The sequence below is a fragment of the Microtus ochrogaster genome, unplaced genomic scaffold (genome assembly GCF_000317375.1).
Source record: "Microtus ochrogaster isolate Prairie Vole_2 unplaced genomic scaffold, MicOch1.0 UNK26, whole genome shotgun sequence".
In the NCBI taxonomy this organism is placed as follows: Eukaryota; Metazoa; Chordata; class Mammalia; order Rodentia; family Cricetidae; genus Microtus; species Microtus ochrogaster.
Genome location: NW_004949124.1, coordinates 72,964 through 97,841, shown reverse-complemented (window position 1 = coordinate 97,841; position 24,878 = coordinate 72,964). Strand labels below are relative to the sequence as shown.

At 41.6% G+C, this 24,878-nt stretch overlaps 1 protein-coding gene across 3 annotated transcripts in view; it reads left to right on the top strand.

The window, feature by feature from the left end:
* Rasgrp3 (RAS guanyl releasing protein 3) overlaps positions 1–24,878 on the top strand; it is a 99,835-nt gene that overhangs the window by 56,961 nt on the left and 17,996 nt on the right. For 2 of the 3 annotated variants that reach the window (XM_005367926.3, XM_026789678.1), the window contains exons 2-12: positions 1,190–1,315; positions 4,086–4,284; positions 6,015–6,117; positions 8,289–8,351; positions 8,860–8,991; positions 10,517–10,664; positions 12,227–12,400; positions 12,786–12,902; positions 13,866–14,141; positions 21,587–21,664; positions 24,156–24,272. In XM_005367926.3, coding sequence (XP_005367983.1) covers positions 4,215–4,284; positions 6,015–6,117; positions 8,289–8,351; positions 8,860–8,991; positions 10,517–10,664; positions 12,227–12,400; positions 12,786–12,902; positions 13,866–14,141; positions 21,587–21,664; positions 24,156–24,272 — 1,278 coding nt within the window. In that variant the 5' untranslated portion in view covers positions 1,190–1,315; positions 4,086–4,214. The other variant, XM_026789679.1, reaches the window with a different exon arrangement.

Below are 24,878 nucleotides of genomic sequence, written 5' to 3'. Positions count from 1 at the left end.
AAAAAAAAAACTAAAAATAATTTAAACTATCAACACTATAGTAAGTTCTAAACTACCAGGAGACTCAAGAACTCAAGCTACAATAACACTGACATTCCTTTTGAGACAATCCCACATGATTTAGGGTTGGAGTGGTATTAACCACAGCAAATTGCTTCAGAATTTGTTAACATTCTGGGTCGATTCTTGGAAACTCTAAATGAGTAATTCATGGAGATAAGTATATAACCAAAATAAGATTTTACATTACGTGCATAAAACTAAAACAACAACAACAACAACAAAAAACAAACTGTAATGGTAAAATGGCACTGTTCCTTAAGGGGCAGCAGTGGGCAGTGGGCCATGAGACCACTGCAGGCCATGAAGGCAATGGGGTCTCAGGCAGGGAGCTGCATGGTGGGTGAGAGACCTGGGCAGGGCAGCCAGTCCCATGAGGAGCTGCAGTCCCCGCAGATGAGAGACAGATGGATAGGCACACCATGCAGAATGAGGTTGGATATTTATTTAGTGGGTTAAGGAAGAGAAAGAGGAGAAGGGGAGAAGGAGGAAGAGCAGAGAGAGGCAGAGAGAGAGAGAACCAGATGGGGCAGGGAAAAGGAACCATGACAGCAGCCACCTCTTCAGGGGAGAGACAGAAAAGGAAGGGGCTCAGACTGGAAGCAGAAGGAAGACCTGCCTGCCTTGGCAATGGATGGGGGAGGGAGTGGGCAGGGCTTGTCTCTTAAAGGGATAGGACAGACCATTACACAAACAAACAAACAAACAAAACACATATGAGTTTTGTTAATTCTATTTATTATTATTCTGGGACGGGGTGGCCCACATGCTATGGCATGTGTGTGGAAGTCAATTTTGTGGAGCCATTTCCCTCTCTCAATTTTACTTGGATCTAGAGGGTTGAACTTAGGTCTTCCTAGTTTTTGTAGAAAAAAACTACCATCTGGACCATTTCGCAGGTGCCTAAAAAGCAGAATTTTAAAACTGCCAATTGGTTAAAAATAATCATGCCACCAAATTTTGAATAAGTTTCCCTTTTATTTGATCTTAAGGTTGAAGTTCACACCAAATCTCAATCATCACATAGACCTCCGGGAATGACTTTGCGATGCTTCAGCACCAGGTGGGGTCTTTAGGGTTTTTTACTTACTAACTGGGTTCTTTTCTGACGTTTTGCTTTCTTTTTCAGGGTTTCCAGAGCACTTATAATTTGAGCTGAATGGACCAGTTCTTCAGTCTCGATGCCCTTTCCGGGGATGGCAACTGCCCTTGACATCTTTTCAGACCTGGAACTTTCTCTGTATGAAAATAGATTGTGAGTGCTTTTTAAAACAAATCCATTAAGATTACATAAGAAGCGACTCTAAGTACACCCAACAGAACAAAGGAAGCACACCCTGACATTAGTGAGAGCTATATGCTTGCATGATGAGATAATAGGTAATGTCTTTCCTTACCATTCATTTTAAGACACAAAGGCTATTGTTTTTGCATGGTGGAATCTTTGTTTTTAAAAACGCATTTGTAGACACAATAAAGCCCATGTGAGTGAAATGTGAGCAGGTAAATGTGCAGGAGGCAAGGATAAGTGGAGACACAGACAGGCCTAATGATTGCAGAAACAGATTGTAACCCAATAGGCCAGTGCACTGGGCCCATTACAAACCAGATTCTCCTCTGTTCACAAATACAGCTCCGAATACAGTGACAGGTCTTTAGTATAGGGTTCTTTCTAACCACTTGTGGGGAACTCAGCACTTCCAAGACAACTCAAGAATCATTTTGGGGTTTGGCCTGAAAAACCACTTACAGCCACAAACTGCTATTTCCAGCTAATTGTTCAGTCTCAACTTTTAAATACACTAATGGAGCTTACATTAGAGAATAACTGGGGAAGTGCTGCCCAGAAGGTTCTAAAAGAGGTATGAAATTCTTATTATGACTATGGATGGGCCCTGTTAAATATAAAAGGCTTACAGGAATTTTTAAAGTTAATTTAAATTAGTGAATCAAACTGAAAAAGGAAAAAAAAAACAAAACTTTCAAGTATTTAAGGGATCTCTAATTCTCTCACAAATTTGCACATATTCGGACAAACTTTAGGCAATCTTTTTACTCTGTTTATTCATAAAAACACTCATTCACAAAATTAAATATGTTTTGAGGAATTTTCTATGGAGAGTTATGATCTTAGGCATTTGAAGAAAGATGAACCCAGGAAGAGAGTTAAGGCATGCTGAGCCTGAGGTGGCATGGAGAGAGAGGTGGTTTTGGTGAAGGTAGATGGTCAGGATGTTTGCTGATAAGACGGTCTTGTTATGAGATGTGGAAGACTTGCCTCTGCATGATTGTGCAAGTTCCCGTGAAGTGTGCGAGTTCTCATGAAGCCATTCTTTTTTTCCTCCAGAAAGGACCCCAGTCACAAAGACATGGCTGTATAGAATGAATTGACAAGAAATTTTCTTTTCTCTCATCTGGAATTAGATGAAGCCCATAGGCTCAATATACGCCCAGTGTATAGATTCACCCAAATGCTGTCCTTTGCCAACCTCACTGAATGAATACAGCCGTGTCTGTGGACATTAGCCATTGTTCCCCCTGCCTTCTGCAGCCGACTGTAAGCCTGCAGAAGGCAAAGACAGAATGATTCCTTCCTTCACCTGGGTAGCTTTTGTTTCTAATGCATTGCCTAATGCTCATTGACTGCCACTCAAGTAAACAACACTGGAGAGGGAAATAAACCTTGACTCAAACTGCTCTCCAGAAGAGTCTCTAATGGCTTTATTTATATACCCCACTATTCAAAGTGGATACTGCTTTACAGCATGGTGGCCTCTGTGCTTCTCCATGTCCTATGATGATCTGGCTCTACGAAATAAGATGGTACTGTCTTCCTAACAGGGACACTTTTCTGAAAATGACTCAGATTCTGTCATCTCCAGTTGCCCCATGGCTTTCTCTTACATCTATGAGTAATAATTATGGTGGCATGCTCTTTCTGAGATGCTCTAGAAGAGTAATGCCCTTAATACTAGATTAGGGGGCAGTGAGGTGACAGCTCACAGGATTCATATCTGGGAGAATCAGATGAGGGAAAGGGAGGCCAGAGTTTTGTTTTAATATGGGGTTCTTGCTTTTAGGCCTGAAAGATGGGATAGCTCGGATCAAACTGTTGAGTCTCTGTGAAGTCTATCTCTATGTAGAGAATAATCATTGCTGCCTCGCGGCATCCATTGTAAAGACCTCATCAACAGAGTTGGGGAATAGCACTAAAGCTTCTAGTGTTGTTTGGAATGAGAATGGCCCCATAGGCTCATACATTGGTTGAACTGTTTGGGAATGATTAGGAGTTGTGGCCTTTCAGGAAGAGGTGTGGCACTGGGGGTGGGATTTGAGATTTGTAGGTAGCTCTTTCTCTGCCTTGGGATTGTACATCAGGCTGTAGTCTTGCTACTGTTCAGGAGCACCCCTGCCTGTCGCCATGTTCCTCATCATAGCTCTCGTAGACTCTAACCCTCTGGAACCATGAGCCCCTTAGGTATTTTCTTTTATAGGTTGCTTAGGTCATGGTGTCTCTTAACAGTAATAACGATGTGCTAAGACAAGTACTGGTAGTAATAATGTTGCTGTTAGCAAGTTTAGGAAAAGTTCAGACTTTTTCTTATAGTTGTGGAACATTTACATGATCAGCGAGGGTGATGTTTACAACTACATTTGTATTCCAAAGTGTATGTCCCTAAATACATCTGCAGTGCCATTAAACTGAGTAAAGTGTGTGGCATTCCTGAACGCCTTGTTACGTAAGAATAGGAAGAAAGTGCAAGCTATCATTTTAAAAATTGTTCAGCTGCAGAAAGGCATGGTGTTTAAGATAGAGCACCTCTGGGCTCTCATATCCCAGTGCACGCTAAGGGACGTTCTAGCCAGCTGTTTTATCTTGTGGCAATTGAGATCATCTGCCTATCTGTACTTCTTGTAGAAAATACAGTCAATGGCAGTTGGGCAGGCTTAGGGAAGCTAGGAAAGCCGTCCTTGGATGTGTTCTAAATCTAGTCTGAAACAATCTTTTCTTCTTCTTTGTTTAGAGTTTTCTCGCAGTATAATTAGGAACAGAGGCTCCCATAGGGTGAGGGAACCACGGGCTGCTACAACTATGGAGATGATCTGTCTACTGCTGGAAATGTCTCCAGACTTTTGACAACGGCTAAACAACCATGGGGTCCAGCGGTCTCGGGAAAGCAGCGACGCTAGATGAACTGCTCAGCACGTGCATTGAGATGTTCGGTACGAACCCTCCCTCCTTGATCCCTTTGTATATCTTGAGGCTGTTGCTTGCTTCAGCTCACATGCAGGTTCTTTCTGGAATAGGTTTCAGTCTCTAGACCTTGGTGTCGGAGGGTGGACCCGTTCTGTCTCTCCAGTTTCACTGGCTTCTGTATTTATTTTCCTTCACTGGCCACGGCTCATACTCCAGACAAACTATCGACTTATTTCTGGGATATTCCCTGTGTCATTTTCTACTTCCATGTTTTTCTCCTTTCATTAGAATTCTCATTGAGGCCATTAGTTGTCCTTCTAAATAGTCATAATTCCTACTAACCTATCAGAAATGGTGCTAACTTCTACCATCCCACTTCTCAGTGTATATTTGCATGCATGTGGTACATGCCACAATGATGATTGCTTTGTTTTGACTTGTGTTTCTTTGTGTGTGTATGTATTGCACAATCCACTATAATCTTCATTTGTATATATCTCGTATATATCTATGCACCTTTGTAGTGGCATGTTGCTTATATTTTAATAAATAAAACTTGCCTGAGGATCAGAAAAGTAGGACAGTCACACTGGCCAGCCTTACAGACCAGGCAGCAATGACACACACCTTTAATCCCAGTAGCCACAATGGCACACACCTTTAATCCCAGTAGCCACACCAGCTTGCCATAGGAACGAGGCGGTGGTGGTGTAAGCCTTTAATCCCAGGACTAGAGAGGATTATAAAAATGGGAGGAGACAGCTCTCAGTCTCATTCTGAGATTCCTGGAGGTAGGATCGCCATTTTCATACTGAGGTCAAGTTAAGAGGCAGTGGTTGGCTATTTTGCTTTTCTGGTCTTCGGGTTGAACGCCAGTGTCAGTCTCTGAGTTGTTATTAATTGTGCTTCACACATTTGTTTTGCTGTTTGTGTATCTGTTTTATCATTGAGCATTGGTGTCACTCAAGAGAACTTTGTTTACCAATTTGATTTCTTTAGTTGATAGAAAACCAGAAGTAAGCCAGAGTACGGCCATTGGATAAAATATAGAATGACTGTGGCCAGCAAGTCCCTTGGTCTGAGTTTGATCCCCAGAGCTCACACGGTAGAAGGAAAGAAGTAATTCCTGACAGTTTTCCTCTCTCTTCCACACATGAAGCACCCCTACCCAAATAAGTAAATGTGATATGATCACTTACATTTGAATTTTAGACAATCAACATGTTTTTGTATATCTCAAATATGCCAAGGCCATACCTGTTCTAACAACTTAATCATTATTTATTTCTAATTCAAATTTACTTGGGTATCCTGAATTTATTTTTGCTAAATTTGTTGGTGGTAAAACAGTAGAATGGTGATACCACCTACATTAGTTTGCAAGGAAATAACAGCAGACATTGGAGGTAAAAAAGATACTAGGCTTGGGGATGGAGAGATGGCTGAGAGATGACTTGGAGGTTAAGAGAGCATGCTGTTCTTAAAGATGATAGAGTTCAGTTCCCAGAAGCCAGGTCTGATGGCTCATAACTGTCCATTACTCCTATTGCTACCTCTGGCTTCATGTGCACACACACACACACACACACACACACACACACACACACATATATATATATAATTAAAAATAATTCTTACAAAATATAATGGGGCTTATGAGTTGTTGACACTCATTTAATATCATTTTCTCAAGTGATATTAAAGGAAGAAGAGATTAACCCTGCCATCTCTTCACCTCTTATTTTACTTTCCACAGATGACAATGGAGAATTGAATGACAGCTATTTGCCAAGAATAGTTCTGCTGATGCACCGGTGGTATTTATCTTCCACTGAACTGGCAGAAAAACTCCTCTGCATATATCTTTTCAACTGCTGTGTAATGTTTATAGCCATAAATCAAGTTCTGTATTTAGATAGTCTATCTAAAGCCAGTAAATTAAGATGAATAAATAAATGGTCTTATTTAGTCAGTCATCCAGATGTTTTGAGACTATAGAGATGTTAGATGAGACATCAGGATGATGGACCAAATAGTTGACTAAATATTTGGTGTTTGGGCTGAACTTGAGGATGTCAGAAAGATGTGAAGTGGAACAGTTGTAGGCTGAAGGCTCTGAACTCATCCTAAACATTTAGACTGTTAGTGTAACGAAAGATTATTTAACATTGATTCAATATTTTCCTTCTGTGAGGACAACAAAACCTAGCTTAGTTTTCATATTTTTCCCTTGCTGGTAAGACACAGTGAATGTTCTAGAAGGGGGACCCTGTGATTTGTTGATTAATGCTAATTTTTGGTTTTATTGACAAAAAATAAACAAACAAAAAAATCTGTACAAGGCTGAAAATAAAATTCCTCATAGCTGAAAACCCACTTTGTAATGTGAGCAGCTGCTTACTGGTTTTTTGTGTAATATGGTCCTAAAAAGTAATTAAAAGATGCATGTATGATAATGCAAGTAGTCTCAGAGTTTGAGGAAGTTGATTTCCTAAGGTCTGTGTTTGTGTATAATCTCCAAGTGTGTTTTTACATCTCTACCTTATATTAACAAGGAGCCCCTGTATGGGTTTACTTATAGGAAGGAAGAGACTGAGACTTAGAAAGTCTGCCCAAACATTGTTGTTGCCTGCCAAGCCTTCCTGAGCCAAGAAGGAACTGAGCCTGTCCACTCCATACTTCTTCCTTTCATCTTCCCACAAGCTCAAGGGATAGGAGGATGTTAGAGAGGTTAAGAGGACACTCCCCCTGAATGCAATATGCTTAGAAAGAAGCAAGATTCTGATCCATTATCCCACCCCTCACAGGTAGAGTGTAGGAAAGGATGGGGGAGTGGACCACACGATCCATACACTGCTCCTAGAGCTCATCCGCAAGCAGCATTCTTACCCTTAGTGTGTTTGTCAATGCATGAAACACAAACAAAGAGGGATATTTGAGCCTGTTAGAGCATGTGGGAAATTTCAGATGGTGTGAACATTGAAGACTGACATTTTCCTCCTTGGATTCTTTACCTCCTCCATGCCCACTGTGTCTGGTTACAGTAGGGGTGTTTGTTCTGGGAGAACCAGTGGATAGACTTAGGAACAAATAACACAACCTTAGTGTCAACATACCTGAGCGTGACGTTTTCAAATACCTATGAGATCTGAGTGCTTGTTATATAAAATACCAATCCTAAATTCGAAATTTCTAGCTAAAATGGTGCCTCTGCATACTCTTAATTGGGAATTATGTATACTTTGCAGTATGCTTGTAACCCCAGTTTGTGGTTGTTGGTTGATAAGTACTCAGGAGGGTGTAACTAATTTGTAAGTGACTTCTCCATCAGACCAAAACTACATCCCAGAAGCTTAACAAGTCAAGTTTGACTCCTCGATGTCCGTGTGCTCACACCCCACTTCTATGCCCGTTTGACTCTCTCCAGGTTGAGTTCATATCATCCACAGCTTTGAAACCCAACCATTTCATATCTTGGAGTTTTGACAAATTTCAGAATAGCTGTGTTGACATGTTAGGAATAGTCATGGCTCACTGCAGGAAACTTAAACAATTCAAATGCTATATGCAGCATATTGGAGGGGGTTAAAGGATTGCAATCCATTAAATACATCTGGGGTACACAAACTTAGATCCTAGTTACCTGCTTCAGACTCAGGCCCAAAATCACACAGAGGAAACTAGATGAAGCCTATTTCTAGAATCAGCAGTACACTTAAGTATATAAATCCACTACACTTATATAATAGCATGTCAATAATAATAACATACAGGTCCAAAATTACATTGCTTTAAATAGACTCTCATTTGACTATAGCATCTTATTAGTTCAGGAGTTGATTTTTTTTTTCCTAGTATTGTTGGCTCTCCAAAAGTTTCAGAGTTTGGGGCATTTTGCATTTCAAGGTTTTGAATTAGAGCTGCTTAGCCTGTAACTTGGGTTGCCTGGATTTTGGGTAAATTTTTGGAACAGTGTTGGCTAGACATGTGCAAAGGGAAGACATAAGAACATTTTCTTTAACGGGTCTACGTATCAGAATGCCAGGGGAGAAGGCTGTGACGTGTTCCGACTGAAGGTCTGCTATTTCATGAGGTAAACACACTTACAGATTTAATTTCTCAGAGCTTTGGGTTCTGGACCTGTCAGTAATTCCTGTTTTGTTCAAAGCAGCTAATATTTCACCTCGCTGTCTTTGCAACTGTTAATTCTTCTCTGTTCCTGGTGAATATGGGAGAATTTACCTTATGGACTAGATACCAGGTAGGGGCTAGTGCCTTACAGAGTCAAACCAGCTCAGAGATCCAGTAGATTCAATGGTTTCTACTCCCTCACCATATACATTACCATGAATTGGGGGGGGGTGATCCCCTCAGCTGTTCTCTGTAGTAAGTTAGGAAGAAGTTCAGGGTTTCTGGATCTTGGTTCTCCATGGAAGAAGCAGAAAGACACATGGTGGAATTGCTGGGAATATGAGCTGACAACTTGGAACTAAGGGGTACTGGAGTCTGTGTAAAGTTCAGGTTATAAAAAGGTACCATAGTCTCTAAAGAGGTCCAAATGAAATCTTCCAGCTGTCAAAAGTCCTTTCTATACCTTTCAGGTATTGGATTCTGAAATTCCCTGCCGAGTTTAATTTGGATCTCGGTTTGATTCGTATGACTGAGGAGTTCCGGGAAGTCGCTAGCCAACTAGGCTATGAAAAGCACCTCAGCCTCATGGACATATCCAGCGTGTAAGAGTGGTACAAGTCTTTAGGTCTTCATGGGTCCACCCCTTCGGGGAGGGGCTAGTGATGACCCTGCTGGAGGGAATCCCTACTGTTCTATAAGGAGCCTCCTTTGGAGATAGTCTGGCTACAATGAACATAGCTATAGCAATGGTAGACACAACCTCTCTCACCAAGCTGCAGTTTGTCTATAAAATGGTACCTTAATGGGATTTGCTATGTATAAGAATTCCACAAGGAGGGGGCTGGAGAGATGGCTCAGTGGTTAAGAGCATTGCCTCCTCTTCCAAAGGTCCTGAGTTCAATTCCCGGCAACCATATGGTGGCTCACAATCACACCTGTAATGAGGTCTGGTGCCCTCTTCTGGTCTGTAGACATACACACATAATAACTAAATATTAAAAAAAAAATTCCACAAGGAGACACAAGAAAGTCTCAGGCACAGAATGGATGCTGAGTATTTGGTTCTCAAGTCGGAATTTAGCCATTGTCTCCTATGCCCCAGCTACTCAGATTATCACACTGGTTTCTCTAGGAGCCCATCAGAAAACTGTCTTGGGTCCCGCCAAATCCCGTTGAATCAGAATCCATACCTTAAGAACCCCCCCATTCAATTCATGCTCTCAGTGCAAGCCTGACGGGCTCTGCACCCCAAAGCTTCAGAGGCTCCCCCTGAAGTTACAAATGTTAGTCACAGTTGTATCCTGACTGGTTATCTTATAAGGGACTTTATACTACTTAGATTCATTTAATGCAGACCAGCTAACTCTGCACAAGGAAAGCTTTCTCATGAACCTAGGTACAGTTGTCGGTATTAGAATTGTTTATTCTGTCCCAAGCTGGCCTGGAATTCACTGTGTAACCTAGGCTGTCCTTGAGCTTGTGATGATTTTCCCATCTTGGCTTGCCAAGCCTAGGATTACAGGCGAACATCAAAAACACTTATTTTTGCCTCTTAGGCATTCTCTTCGCCTGGAATACTTCTTCAAGACTACTTGACAATGAATGACCCAGGAGTCATCAGGGAGGCTTGTTTACAATGTCTGTGATTCAGATCCATTCCTAGTAAACCAGCAAATTCAGTAAACAGTAAATTCAGAGTCTCTGGAAGTGAGATCTAGGCTTTTGTCTTCATAATGAGTTTTTCAGATAGTCCATGTGATGCTGTGGTAAACACAGCCTCAGTTGTTTCCCGGTGCCTTGAATCACCTCCTAGATGCCAATAAACTTCCGAATTTATAGGCCTCACCCTGATCTCTTCTTTAAATTTCAAGTTGTTCTTGGTCACAAGGAATACCAAGTAAGAGATTCAGGATAGGCCATGGCAAACCTATCCTGCCTAGAAAAAACAACTCCAAGTCTGGGCTCTGTTGGCAGAGGGTGGGTGGTTTTCTCTTCAAATATGGAGGACAGGGCATGTATTTCACACACGCTCCTGGCAGTAGGCCAAGAGTTCCAGTCAGTAGGTTAATATCTTCCACTGAGTGAAATGCGTTTTCGGCACGTTGACCAGCCTCTCTTCTTTCACAGCCCTTCCTATGACTGGATGAGGAGAGTCACACAGAGGAAAAAAGTATCGAAAAAGGGGAAGGCTTGTCTCTTATTTGACCATCTGGAGCCCATTGAGTTGGCAGAGCACCTCACTTTTCTGGAGCATAAATCTTTTCGAAGGATCTCAGTAAGAACTTGACGGTTATTCTTCCAAGGGTAACATGGGCTGTGCCAACTTTCCCGAGAGCTGTGTGTTCATACTCCCAAGTGTTGGCAGCCTCCGCCACCGGGCTCTGTTGGAAATGTGCCCTCAATTCACAGGAACAATCCCTTTTAACCAAATATAAATATTATCCTGTCTTTAGTTTACGGCTCAGAAGCTGTATTTCTGTCACTGTGTTCAATGTCTCCTTTCACAGACTTAAAGCCTGATTTTTCTAAATATTCAGCAGAGATTTAACCATTCAAGGTTTATTTAGTTCAAGTGACCTCTTCCAAATGAATGGTTCTGTTGCAACCTTTATTTATAGCACAGAGGCAGTGGACGGTTAACTCATTTTGGTATCTGCACAACTGCCTATGGAAATAGGTTGAGAATTAAGAATTGCAGGCGTTGAAGAACTCTCAACATAAGATGGCCTGTCCCTGAGACACAGGTCCTGCAATAGACTTTCCTTCCTACACATCGTGTGGACCCTCACTCCTTTCCTACATTCCTTTTTCCTTCCGGTTCTCTTTCCTTCCTCTCCTGCAGTCCCTTCAAGATGCCTCTTTGCCGCTACCCACTTCTTTATGGCGGTTCTATCAACCGTTACTTCAATGTATCTCATGAGCTCAGGGGAAATCACTCTCCTTCCAAGGAGCTTGAAGTAAATCACACCATTGCTGGCAAACGCTATGGTTTTCATTAGAAGCATGGATTTCTTTCTTTTCCTTCCTTCCTTCCTTGCTCCCTCCCTCTCTCCCTCCCTTCTTCATTCCTTCCTTCTTTTCTTTCTTTCTTCTTTTTTTTTTAAGCTTTTGGTCATGCTAGGGTCTCATACATGCCTGGAAAATGTTCTAGAAACTGCATCTTTAGCCCAAAAGCAGAGATTTCTAAAAGACTGATGCATTCACCAAGCAAATCGTGTTAGTAAAGAACCATTATGATGCTTCTCAGCCAGGCCAAAGAAGGTGATTTCCTGATTTGTATAGGATAGGATACAAGGCTCAACCCTAGGTGACGGCGTCTCCCCTCACACCATGAAAGCACATCTGGATTGCTAGAGAGCACTCTTACTTTATTTTTTCCGATTTCCATTTTTTCTTTGAAATACTAGAAGCTTATTCTTATTTGAGAGTATTATATTCCATCCACCTCCTGTTCTTCAGTGTGTGTCATTGTATCTTAAACATGCTTATTCTTTGGCGCCACTGGTAGAACGAAAAATGGAAAAGCTTAGTTCTTTCCCGGCACGATATTGATCCTGTCTGCCTTAATATTCCCAGGCTAGTGGCCTAGATGGATCTGAGGGTTTGGGAAGTTCAGAATTCTCTATAATATAACTTTGAATTTTACCCATTTCCCTCCCTCCTCCAAATGCTAAAGATGCAGAGGTCTCGAACTTGAAAGAATCCTTTATGAACGGGAAATGGAAGAAATCACCATGTTGTCACGAAAGGCTAGCTCACCCCCTTTACCCAACTGTCTAATGGCTGCTTTTGTGATAGCTCCATTCTAGTTTAGAATCTGATTCTTCCTCTCCCCAGTTCACCGATTATCAGAGCTACGTCATCCATGGCTGCTTGGAGAATAACCCAACTTTGGAGCGATCTATTGCTTTATTTAATGGAATCTCTAAGTGGGTCCAGCTGATGGTTCTCAGCAAACCAAGTCCCCAGCAAAGGGCAGAAGTCATCACCAAGTTCATCAATGTAGCACAGGTTCGTCTCATACTCAGCTCTGGGTTTAGGGAGTCTGTGTAGTCATTAATACTATTGAGAACTGTGGTGTTTACAACAGAAGAGCACTGGACAGTTCAACCATTCATAGATGTCTAATTAACAGTCCATACTCCCCTAACATCACAAGATTGTTTTAAACACCATTGCTTTAGAAATATTTGATTGTGTTCTGTGAAATATAATATCTTTTTTTTTAAAAAAAAATAGAGGATTCAATTTTCACTTTATCTCAAGTTGATGTGTTTTCTCCCCAGATTCTTGTTACTAACACTGTGCTTATATTCACCTGCAATTTGGGAAACTCGAAGTAACTTTTAAAAATCCTTATAAAGTACTGGTGTTAACTCTTTTTTTTTCATTACAGAAACTCCTTCAGCTAAAAAATTTTAACACCTTGATGGCAGTGGTTGGCGGCCTTAGTCATAGCTCCATTTCCCGACTCAAAGAGACCCATTCTCACCTCTCTTCAGAGGTTACAAAGGTATGGCGGGTTCTGATCTGCATTCTGAGCAAGCAGTACAGATTGCGGTAATGTGCTCTGACCAGTAGTACACGGGAAGGCAACCTTTGTCTCTTAAACCAATACAAAATTACACATAGGGAACTAAACTGGAAGGAATTAGCCCCATTGGCAGAGTACATGCTGAAAACCAGATTGCCGCTGGTGAGAAGGGTTACACTAACAATGTTCTGGCCAGGTTGATGAGGTGGCCCAGTAGATGAGGATGCTTGCCACCAATGCTGGTGACCCACGTTTGATCCCTGGAACTCACATGGTGGAAGAAAAGAACTTATTCCTAACAACTCTCCTCTGATCTGTAGACATAGGCTGAGCCATGAATGCCTACTCTCCATGACATAAATAGAAAAAGAAAAAAAAATCTTATCCTAAGCAAAGATGAATATATTGTAAATATCACCTAATATTCATTTGGTACTTACTGTGTGAGTGGCGCGGAAGGTACCTGATGAGTATACAGACTCAAAGGCATGTACCTTTAAAAGTCAGTTATCAAACTTTTTTGTAATAGCTCTCTACTGTATTTATTGTAGACCATATCAAATAATCATTTTGCTTACCAAGCAGAAAGGAACATTTTCCCTTTTACCAACCCTGGGCTGTAGTAGCAGTAGGGTGTGTTTTATTTTAACCCTAAGGAAGATGAAGATGGAGACCATCTAAATTGGTTAAATAATAAAGCGGTCTGTTGTCTGACAACCCTGGAAGCCCAGCGGTAAGCAGAGGAAAATGCAGCAGGCTGCCCAGGCCCAGTACTTTTTTCTGCTTTTCTTCTTCTTGGTTGACATTTCCCCCGCATCAACACTGGTGCAGCCGATCCTCCTCCTTGTAGCTGAGGAATTCCAAGTCACATCTTCCAGAATCTGGGAGTGGACAGGAGAGAAAGCTGTTGGTTGAAAACTCTACTTTTCCATCTCTTCCCAGAACTGGAATGAAATGACAGAGTTGGTCTCTTCCAATGGCAATTATTGCAATTACCGCAAGGCCTTCGCCGACTGTGATGGCTTCAAAATCCCCATCCTTGGCGTGCACTTAAAAGACTTGATAGCCGTCCATGTCATCTTCCCAGACTGGATGGAAGAGAACAAAGTGAACATCGTGAAAATGCACCAGCTCTCCGTTACCCTGAGTGAACTGGTCTCCCTGCAGAATGCCTCTCACCACTTAGAACCTAACATGGATTTGATCAACCTGCTCACTGTGAGTTGCCGGAGCCTGAGCTGCACAGCGCTTCTGCTCCTTAACTCTAGTGCCATAGAAAGACATGTCGCAACAATTCGCTTTCAGTGAAAAATTGATTTAGGGGTTAAGACAAGATAAGGAGTCCCAACGAAGGAGGAAAATGGAAACTTAACACCAATAAGGAGTGCACCAATAAGGAGTGCGATTTGAGACTATAGCCTTGGAGCAAACACATTTTTCTTCTTTTGGATGAATGTAGCTCTGTCCATAGGAACCCCTTCTGTAGGTCTTTCTCCCCCAAGAGCCACTTTAACCCTTTGCTCTCCCTCAGCATGCTTGCCCAACTGATTGGTTCTTTCCTCGGGTCCTCAAGTCTTCTGCTTCTCTTTTGACTGAGAATTCAAAGATGCTATCTTTATTCTTAATTGAAAAGTTTTCATTTTGTATTATATGTATGTGTGTACATGGTGCATGTGGGCAGGGTGGGGAGGGAGGTGGGGGAGCCTTTGAGCATACCACAGCTGGAGGTCAGAAGACGTGTAGTTTGTTTTCTCTTTTCACATTTGTGCAAGGAGCGCCTTTACCTGCTGAGCCATCTTGCTGGCCCCTTCTTGCTCTTATGTTGTTGTTGCTTAGTCTTCAGGTTTTGTCGTTGCTTAGTCTTCAGGTTTTGTTGTTGCTGTTGTTTGCTTGTTTGTTTTAGACTTGGGTCATGCAATTTAGCTCAGGATAATTTTAAACTTGTGGTCCCTCTGGCCTCAGTTTCTGAAGTGCTAGAATTGTTGCTGTGGGACATTATGTGCTACTTTTAAAGACTTTCTAGAGTATTCTTTAGTCTCTTCCAAACTGGTGATGAATCTATGACGTTTCACCCTTGTACTTTGCGTTTTTCCTTAACTGTCCAAGATACTATTCTGCAGTAGATTCATTTCTTTCTGTTCATGATTTATTTATGTAGTCATTCGTTCATTCGTTCATTCATTCATTCATTCATTTTTTACCATATACCCAGCACCTTTCACAGTACTTGGCATGACTGAGAACTCAGAAGACAAAGTGAATGTTGTATTTAGGAGTGATGAGTGTCAGATACTCTTATTATTTATTTACTTTGACACTAGTGGCAGATTGTTTAGATTATCTTCAGGTCTAGAGCTTTATAAACACAACAGGTGTATAGAAGAAGACATCTTTCAGTGGTTCTTCTTTTCGAAGAGGAAGAAACACTAACAAATTCTCTTACCCTTGCCTAAACAAGGGAAGGCACAACTTCCCTATTTGGCTTCATGACAGTGTAGCATCTGAAACTTGACTGCCGTGGTGCACTGATGGTTTCTTTTTATGTCCGTGGAAAATGAAAACAAGAGCTCCTCTAAGGCTCCGACAGTCTAAATCCCCTAGGATGGGTGCACTAAACTCCCAAACTTCATAAACACTATTCCCAGAGCAATTAATTGATATTAAAGGACACATCCCTAAGTAGAATGATAATATTTATTAACTGTACTCTGAATGTGAAGTTGAAGTGATCAGCTCACAGATCTCTTGAGTGTGTGTAATAAAAATAAACAAAAAGGCATTCTCCAGTGGGGAACCACCTCACAATAACTCAAGGACCTGCACCGATTAATCGTTTGCCATGTAAATATATTTCCATGAACCAGTGCCCAGAGTTGTTGCCACAACAAGGCACCAAACCACAGGACAAACAGGTGATGTCTATCAAGAAGTGCCACCGTGGACCCTAAGTTTCAAATGTCTGCCTCTAAGCTGTTTTCTTAACCTTGGGTATAACTTTAGAAGGCAGGTGCCTACATTTGGACAGTGTCTCAAACACCTAAAAGGCAATGATGATTGTCCTTTGATAACAATTACTTGCTCTAGGAACAGTGTATATGAAGTCTGGGAGAAAAGATAATGTAGAGACATTAAATTTGTTTTAAGAATGTCAACCAAGGAAAGTATTTCTCTGTGGTAAAATACTCGCCTAGGATGCACAAAGTCCTAGTTCTATACAAAACAAAACCTAAATGCACCAAGCAACATTATCAAAAAGAGGTGTTTAGGAAAATTTTGAATACTTTTAAAATGGAAGTTCAATAGTACAAATGGAAAATCTGAATTAAAAAAAAAGCTAAAAAACAATTCTTTTTCTGTTAGAAATAAAACAAAAGAAAAGAAATGACATCCAAGTGTTCCCACTCTTTCTTTTAGGTGCACTGAGGAAAACGTAGAAGCTACTTAGAACCATATTGAAGGGCAAGTCTGCGTAGCCCAAAGTGAAGGCAAAAATCCTAGATGAAAGGTCTTGATCTCAGCCCTGCCCTGTGCTAAGCCATTCTCATTTTGCCTTTTTCTTTTTTTTATTTATTTATTAAAGATTTCTGCCTCCTCCCCGCCACCACCTCCCATTTCCCTCTCCCTCCCCCAATCAAGTTCCCCTCCCTCATCAGCCCAAAGAGCAATCAGGGTTCCCTGCCCTGTGGGAAGTCCAAGGACCACCCACCTCCATCCAGGTCTAGTAAGGTGAGCATTCAAACTGCCTAGGCTCCCACAAAGCCAGTATGTGCAGTAGAATCAAAAACCCATTGCCATTGTTCTTGAGTTCTCAGTAGTCCTCATTGTCCGCTATGTTCAGCGAGTCCGGTTTTATCCCATGCTTTTTCACAATGTTTTTGTGGTAATTTTTGAGGTCTAAATGTCTCCAAATCTAGAAATACAGAATGGCAGAGCATGGAAATAAAGAAGTATTTCTGTGGTGTTGGTACATGGCCCACTGATTCCCTGAGGCAGCACAGGCCTGCAGAGGAGTCACGCACCTGAGCCAATTTCTATGTAGGTCTAATATCTTTCTCCTCCCCCACAATTCAGCAAAATGTTTTTCACTCGCAAAGCCATGTCCGGTTTTTTTCCTGACCTCTGGGGGAGGTAAAGTCCCCAACACGAGTCTTGAGGAACCACACATGTTCACTAGAGTCTAGTGGCAACCTCATGAAACACATCCATGTTTGGATTTGAAACACAAGACTGTAACTGTCTTAGGGATGAGAGCTTTTAAGAAGAGATTCATTTTTCTCCAGGTCAAGTCGTTGTCCAAAATGACTGTGTTCTCAGGTGACTACCATGTGCTTCAGACACGGGAAGCCAGAAAGAGAGAACTCAAGTTAGCGAACAATTATTAAATGCCCACCCTGTTCATCAGGCTGTCTACCAAGGTTGGAACTTTCCATGACCACCGATTCACATGACACTCCCCATGTATCTCTCTGATATATTCTCACAAGGGCCCTGTAATCTTGGGGAAAACAGAAAATGTCACACCCCCTCTGTTCCTTCATTTCTCAAAGATGAAGGAACTGAGATTTATGGATACCCCAAAAGCCTAAATGTGGCTAACTTCTGGGTCCAAGGGTGGGGGGCTTTCTCCCTTAGGTAATGGACTAGGTCAGCTTTTCATTGCTATAACAAATCTCCAGTATGATTGTTATTTATGAAAAGAGAGACTTGTTTACCTCAGCCTGTTGACAGCTGGCTCCGTTGCCTTGGCTCTGTGGCAAGACTGCACGTCAGTGGGGCAACACCTGGTGAAGGGGACCACTGATCTCATGACTGGGGAAGAGAGGAGGACATGGCTGAGGTCCCGCAATGCCCTTGGAAACATGATCTCATAATTTGAAGACCTTTCGCTGGGCTTCACCTTATAATGTCCCACTACATCACAATAGAGTCAAGCCATGGCAGGAGCTTTTAACCTATAGGCCTTGGAAATAAATTTGTATTTGATTGTAGGAAATTGTATTTGATTGACCTTGGAAGGACATCTGCTCTCTACTGTGGACATATTATTAACATATAGTATATTTTTTGTTTCTGAAAATTTAAGCAATGTTTTCCCCAACCCTTATCACTACTTATGTAGAGAATACAATTTATGAGGCAAAGACCATGTCACCTTCCCTATGGTGTCCTTTGTCCCTTGAACAGCATGGGTAAGTGAAGAGTGGAGGAACAGAGCGGTAGGCTATTGGGATTTAGATAGTTAGCTCTCCCTTTTAGGGGCAATCTGGAGAAGGCATCTCCCCTTGAGGACCCAAGTCATATACTGAGGAGGTCTCAAAACGGGTGCCTCTGTTTCATAACATATTCTTTTCGTGATATTTTTAGCCCCATCAGTTACTTTTACCATTTTGAGCACATGCAAATAGCTGGAAAGCCCCTGTGTTTTCAGTCTCTCTCTCTCTCTCTCTCTCTCTCTCTCTCTCTCTCTCTCTCTCTAAAGAAAATAAAAAAGAGAGAAGGAGGAGGAGAAGGAAAAAATGATTGCTAAACTTATGAATATAAATACTTTGATGAACAAGTGCATTTTTTTGGTTTTTTGAAACAGAGTTTTGTTTCATAATAAGCAAAATTGAACATGAAGTCTAACTCTAGATCCAGCTGTGCTGACGGGATTGGAGAGTAAATGCAACTGACAGTGGACCAGAATATTGCCTGAAACCTCCAGGGACAAAGTATGTTAGACAAAAGTTGTTTGTTTCATTTAAAAATGGGAAGTAGACAGGGAAAATCCTTAGGTCCCCAAGGAGATCTGAGAGAGGAAATAGGGTTGTGACTGGCAGGGCAGAAATGGTAGCAGTAGCTCAGGGCACAGTTTTCTGCTCACAGATAAGCACCATGCCATGTGGCTGCTACATTGTCTAGATGCCATGCCTGCATCCGTGACCTTCTAAGCAAAGCCATTAAACTGAAATCATCACCAAAGTCCTGGCTGGAAGCTATGCTGATTAGGAAGAAATCAAGAAACTTAATTGCTTGCTCAGGATCACAGCACTGATAAGAAGAAAGAAGACATTTGGAGAAGACCAAATCATGTCCCTCGCTGGGTCAGTTATATGCCCATCTACCATGGGAAAATACCCAACAAGGGTACTTGCAAAAGCATCTCATGAACTTAGTGGTGTCTTATGGGCATTTCTGATTGAATATCTTGGAGCTGCTGTTACCTCATTGGAGGATGCTGGTGCCAATCATTATGGAATTTGGACATCACAGGACTTGGAGGCAAGTTGGGAGGAAGGAAACAAGCTTGTCATTCAAAGCTGGAGCTAACTCCTGATAACAAGGAATTTGGAAGGAAGACTGCACTTGGCTTTCTTATTTCTGGAAGATCCTCCATGCAAGCCCTCAAAATGCAACTGAGGCAAAAAGCCAGATATAACAGCCCACTTTCATGAGGCATGGGGCACAGCAGCATCCTCAGTTGGGGATTTACCAAGTGGTAGGCGACTTCCCAAGGGGGATGTGTTTTATTTATATAGTAACAAGAAAGTTATTTGTTGCCAGTGACCATTAAACTCCAGATTGTTGACTTTTGACAAACCCGAGCCGGCAACTTGGTATCAAATGTCAGTAGTCAAATATGTATTATACCTGAATAACAGCTGCTTTCAACGTTTCAGAGACCATGTCACCCCCTGTTGCTTCCTTATCAGAGAGCTGGTGTTCCTTTCCATGCACCATAACAAGCTTCAGCACAGAGAGAAGATTGAAAACCTAGTAGCATCCACAAGGATTCTTCTTTTTCCAAATAAGTCATTGTGGTACTGTATCAGCTATTGCCTTGTTGCTGCACCAAAATATCTGGCAATGCCCTTAATCCCAGGAAGCAGAAAGAGGAGAATTCTGAGTTTGAGGTCACCCTGCTCTATATTGCTAATTCCAGGTCAGTCGGGGTTACATAGTGAGACCTCCATCTCTAAAAACAATATGAGAAAAGCAGCTTAAAAGAGAAAAAAAATATTTTGTCTCGCCGTTCAAGGATCCAGTCTATTATAACAAGAAAATCACTGTGGCACAAGCTTGAAGTAACTAGTCCCAGTGCGTCTTCCCTTGGGATGCATGATAAGCTGAAATGTGCCTAGCTTTCTCTCGTCTTTATACGGCCCAGGACCCAGCTCAGGGAAATTTAAGTTAAGTCTTTCCACCCAATTAAGCTAACCAAGATAATCCCCCACAGCTTTGCCCAGAGATTTCTCTCTTTGGTGTAAATAGATCCATAAGAACGGGTGATATTTATCATCACAGTTACCAATGTGCCCATCAAATATCCTTTCCGTGTGTCCCGTTTCATTCTTTTGAATGATTGGCTGCTTCCTAGAGGCATTTGTCTCTGACAAGCGTGAACAGGTGTGAAGACCGTTTAGAGAAAGGCAAATACTGTGTCCATTCTTAGCAAACAAGGATTTCAGGACCTGGGAGGATTTTGAGTCCGTTTTATAGCAATGTCAATTTTATTCTTCTTAGGACAGAACTTCCGGTAACAAAGTCTTCAGTTTAAGGGATGTGAGGAGTGGTTGCTAGAGCAGTGATGTGACTGGGCTCTGGCACATATATGATTGACCAAACATTTGCCAAACCAATGAATGCTTTGGGATTTTATGGCATCAGCTTCATTTGTAAAGGAGTTCAAGCTAAAGCATCCGAGAAAACAATAGTTTGACTCTGGTTCTCTTTTCATCTCTTTTTCTTTCTCTTCTTCTTTGCTCCAGACTCACAAATGATGAAGATTTATTCTTAAACAAAGCACAAAGTTCTTAGAGGACATTTGTTGTGCCTAAAGGCCAATAGCACTGACTCTGTCGTTGTTGAAAGAGTGGTGTGGTTCACTGAGTTTCCTGGCATTGAAGGGCACTGGTGGAATTGTCTGACTTACTGTAAAGCTCATGGCTTGCTTCAGGTGCCAGGGAGCATGCATGTTAAAGTGTTTACATGTTGTATACACTCTCTAACCTTGGTGTGAGCTGTTGTCCTTGCCTGCACTGGCCTTCTCTTCTTCTAATTCTTTCCAGGTCACAGCTACCTCCTGAATCAGGTCTTTGCATTTACTCCTCTTTCCCAGAATAACTCCTGTAACTCCAACTGGAGTGGGACATCTCACTCCATACCTTAACACACAGTGATGGGAACACAATTTTGTTGTTGCCGTTTGTTTGAATTTGGTTTGTTCAAATTAACTGCCAGACTCTCAAGGGCAAAGAGTCACTTTTTACCCTTTGGTGTCATCAGGACTGTGCACAGTGCAATAGAATCTGGACTAGTTTATTCTTTATTTCCATGGTCCTTTAATCAGGTCCTGTGCTATACAACTGTCCAGTCTACAGCCTGTAAAAATCTAGGCTCCCCCAGTGACACAGGATTGAACATGTAAGATCTGTCCAACCAGCACTGCAAGAAAATGGAGTCCACTGTGCTTTTCTTGATGCTGATGACTACACCAGGGTTAACTTTTTTCTTTTGAAATTTTTATTTCCCACCCCTACATGCCTCTGTATATTTTATCTCGCTAGCATCTATCCAGATTACTGGGCACGAGACTTAGAGCCTTCCATTTGAAAACATTTCAGTAATGTACATAAAGAAATGTGGTCTAGCATAATCATTCGTGTTGTTTGATTTTCTCATAGCTTTCTCTGGACCTCTATCACACTGAGGATGATATTTACAAACTGTCGCTGGTGCTGGAGCCTAGAAATTCCAAATCGGTAGGTAGAGGTACTGTGTGTTTTGTTGTTGTTGTTGTTTATTTGTTCATTTTTGGTTTTTTTGAGACAGGGTTTCTCTGTGTAACAGCTCTGGCTGTCCTGGAACTCACTCTGTCGACCAGACTGGCCTCGAAATCACAGAGATCCTCCTACCTCTGCCTCCCAAGTGCTGGAATTAAAGGTGTGTGCCACCACCACCCAGTTGGTAGGTATTGTTTTTTTCTCAGGGCTCAGACACCACTGTTTGTCATTTATTGCCATTGATCATTTCGATGGTGTTTTGTATTTTTAAAACTGAAGAACTTTGGAGATCTGCATTATTCCCATTTGACCAATGGGCCGGTTTATTTCCAAAAGAGTTTCTGGATTATTTCTTCACATCATCAAATGATAAAGGAAAGGAAAAATATCATCAATATGCTGTTTTATCATTGATCTTTTATCTTTTGTATCCCTCTCTAAGAATTCACCTACACAAAGGACTTTTAAAAAGTAGGAAAAAAAGGTCAGTCATTCTAGTATTTAAGATCCTATGTTAGTAATGGTTTCTGTCTAGATCCTTTATATCCTTCCAAGCTTTGTATAAATAAATAAATAAGAAAAAAAAGAAAGAAAGGAAGGAAGAAAGAAAGAAAGAAAGAAAGAAAGAAAGAAAGAAAGAAAGAAAGAACTGGAGAGATGGCTTAGTGGTGAAGAACACTTGCTGCTATTGCAGAGACCTGGTTTTGGTTGCCAGCACCCACGTGGTGGCTCACAATCACCTGCAACTCCAGTTCTAGGGATTTTAACGCTCTCTTTTGGTTTCCATATGGCACACATTCATACATGCAGGTCAAAATACTCATATGCACAAATAAAAAGAAAAGAAAATAAACAAAAACAAACAAAGATATCAATGAGAACAGCACAAAGACCTTCTCATGCCCCACAAAAGTAGTTTAATAAAATGTTAATGTCTCAAAAACTATCTGATTAAGAATGGTTGAAGAAGACACCTGAGGTTGACCTCTAGAGCCCACATACACATGGAATACATGTTTGCACACATGCATGCACACACATTCATACACCCAGAGCCATGGTGTGAGAAGGGATGCAATACCGTGAGTGTGGGCATGATTCTATCTAAACTGTATAAAGGTGTTGGTGGTCTTGCTAACTGCCCACCAGTAGCACCCACCTCATCGTTGTTTGGGGTTTAAATGAGTTACAGTTCCTTTCAGATTCTCTTGCAAAAAACAAAAAATGTATTCCCAGTTCAGATCAAATAAAGAGCCTCCCAGAACAGGTTTGCCTGTGTGCACCAGTGAAACAGAGCCCATGGATGAGGGTCCCACAGAGAGCAACCAATAAACCGTACAACAGCCTTAGTTTGACTCCTGATTAGATTGTGTGTCCTGTTCAGGTTGTGTATTATTGCCATCACATTCCTCATGTGACTAAGAGAAAATGTCTTATAAGACAGACAATCCCTATTGGAAAAGCTTGCAGAGAAGTCACTGGCCAGAGAGAGGACAGAGAGACCCAAGCATTCACACAACAGTTGGATGGGAAATTAGCACCTTAACCAAAGCATGGGTGAAAGAATAGGGACTTGGCCATGTGTTGGTTACGAGCTGTTGTATGCATTCAATGCAAATTGACCACTAACACACACTATGTAAAACACAGATAAAATTAGATAGCTTTTGTTTTTGAGACAGGATCTTGCTATAAAACCTGGGCTGGCCTCAAACTCCTGACCTCAGTTTCCCAGGTGTTGGAATTACAGGCCTGGGCCACTGTGGTTGACTTGATCATTGTAATCTATATGTATGTATATGTGTATACATATATACATATGTAAAAGTCCATGTTGCATTACCATGTAAACCTTTAGAAATGGTCTAATGACATTCTGTAGTTAGTGAACCCAGATGGGTTATTGGAGTGGTCTAGGAGTACAGTTTTTATATCTGTACATGTATGTGTATGTATGTATGTATGTATACATATATGCCCAAATATATGTATATATATTTACTTAAAAGACTATAATGGAGGTGGCTATTAAACAAAGAGCTTATCAAAACATATCCTTAGCCATGTGTGCTAGTGCACGCCTAGAAGACTCATACTCAGAGGCCAAGGCAATGGAATGGTAAGTTCCAGGGCTACATAGCAAGGGGCCTTGTCTCAAAAAGGCCAAACTAAAGGAAGGCATGTTTTGAGTTACTGGTTAGATTCTATTAACAAAAGATGTTGGTTTATAAACGTGTAAATCTGGCTATGGTGGTCTCAGGAGGCAGAGGCAAGAGGATCTATACAAATTCGACACCAATCTGGTCTATGTTGTCTCATTCCTACTGGGGTGACATAGTGAGACACTGTTTCAAGTAAACACTTGAGCACTATATAAACTTAAGTCTTTATTGCTATTCGTATATTAAATTTTCTCTCCTGGTGGATCAAGTTCCAGCTAATAGTGAAAAATGTGTGTGTGTTCTTTTAGCAGCCTACCTCCCCCACAACACCCAACAAGCCTGTGGTGCCCCTGGAGTGGGCTTCAGGGGTGATACCAAAGCCAGACCCCACCATCATCAACAAACACATAAGGAAGTTGGTGGAGGTACGTAATTGAAGAAGAGTAAGTAGAATGTTCTAAAAAGCCTCCTTCTCTTTCCTGAATGTGCTATGATTGTCTAGAACTCAGATGACCATGAAAACAGCAAATAGGAACAATTGAGCTTGATTGAGGAACAAGTTCCTCAACTGAAACTCCATGCTTCCTGCATGGGCCCCAAGAGAATTTATCAGAAAGTACCCTTCTGTCTCAAGTTTTCTCTGCTCTCTCTAGCTCCCTTCTTGGCCATTTGTCAGCTCTGTCACTGTCATGAAGGACATTAGGGATTAGAATTATTCTTGGAAAACCCACTCCAGATGAGTTTGTTACTTCCGAGCAGGGAAATACCCTGTGAGCTGGATTTTTTCTCCTGCTGTATATGATGAGAGTTTAATGATACAGTTAGTTCCACTAAAGTCAGAAAAATCACTCAATCCAAGTCAAGGCTTTTTCAGGGGTCTCCGTGTAGAAAGCAGAACAGATTTGGGTGTGGTGGTGTACCCATGTAATACCTGCACTTGGGGAAACTGAGGCAGAAGGATGGTGAGTTTGAGGACAACCTGGACTACAGTGAAACCCTGCCTCAAAGGATGAGAGAGAGAGAGAGAGAGA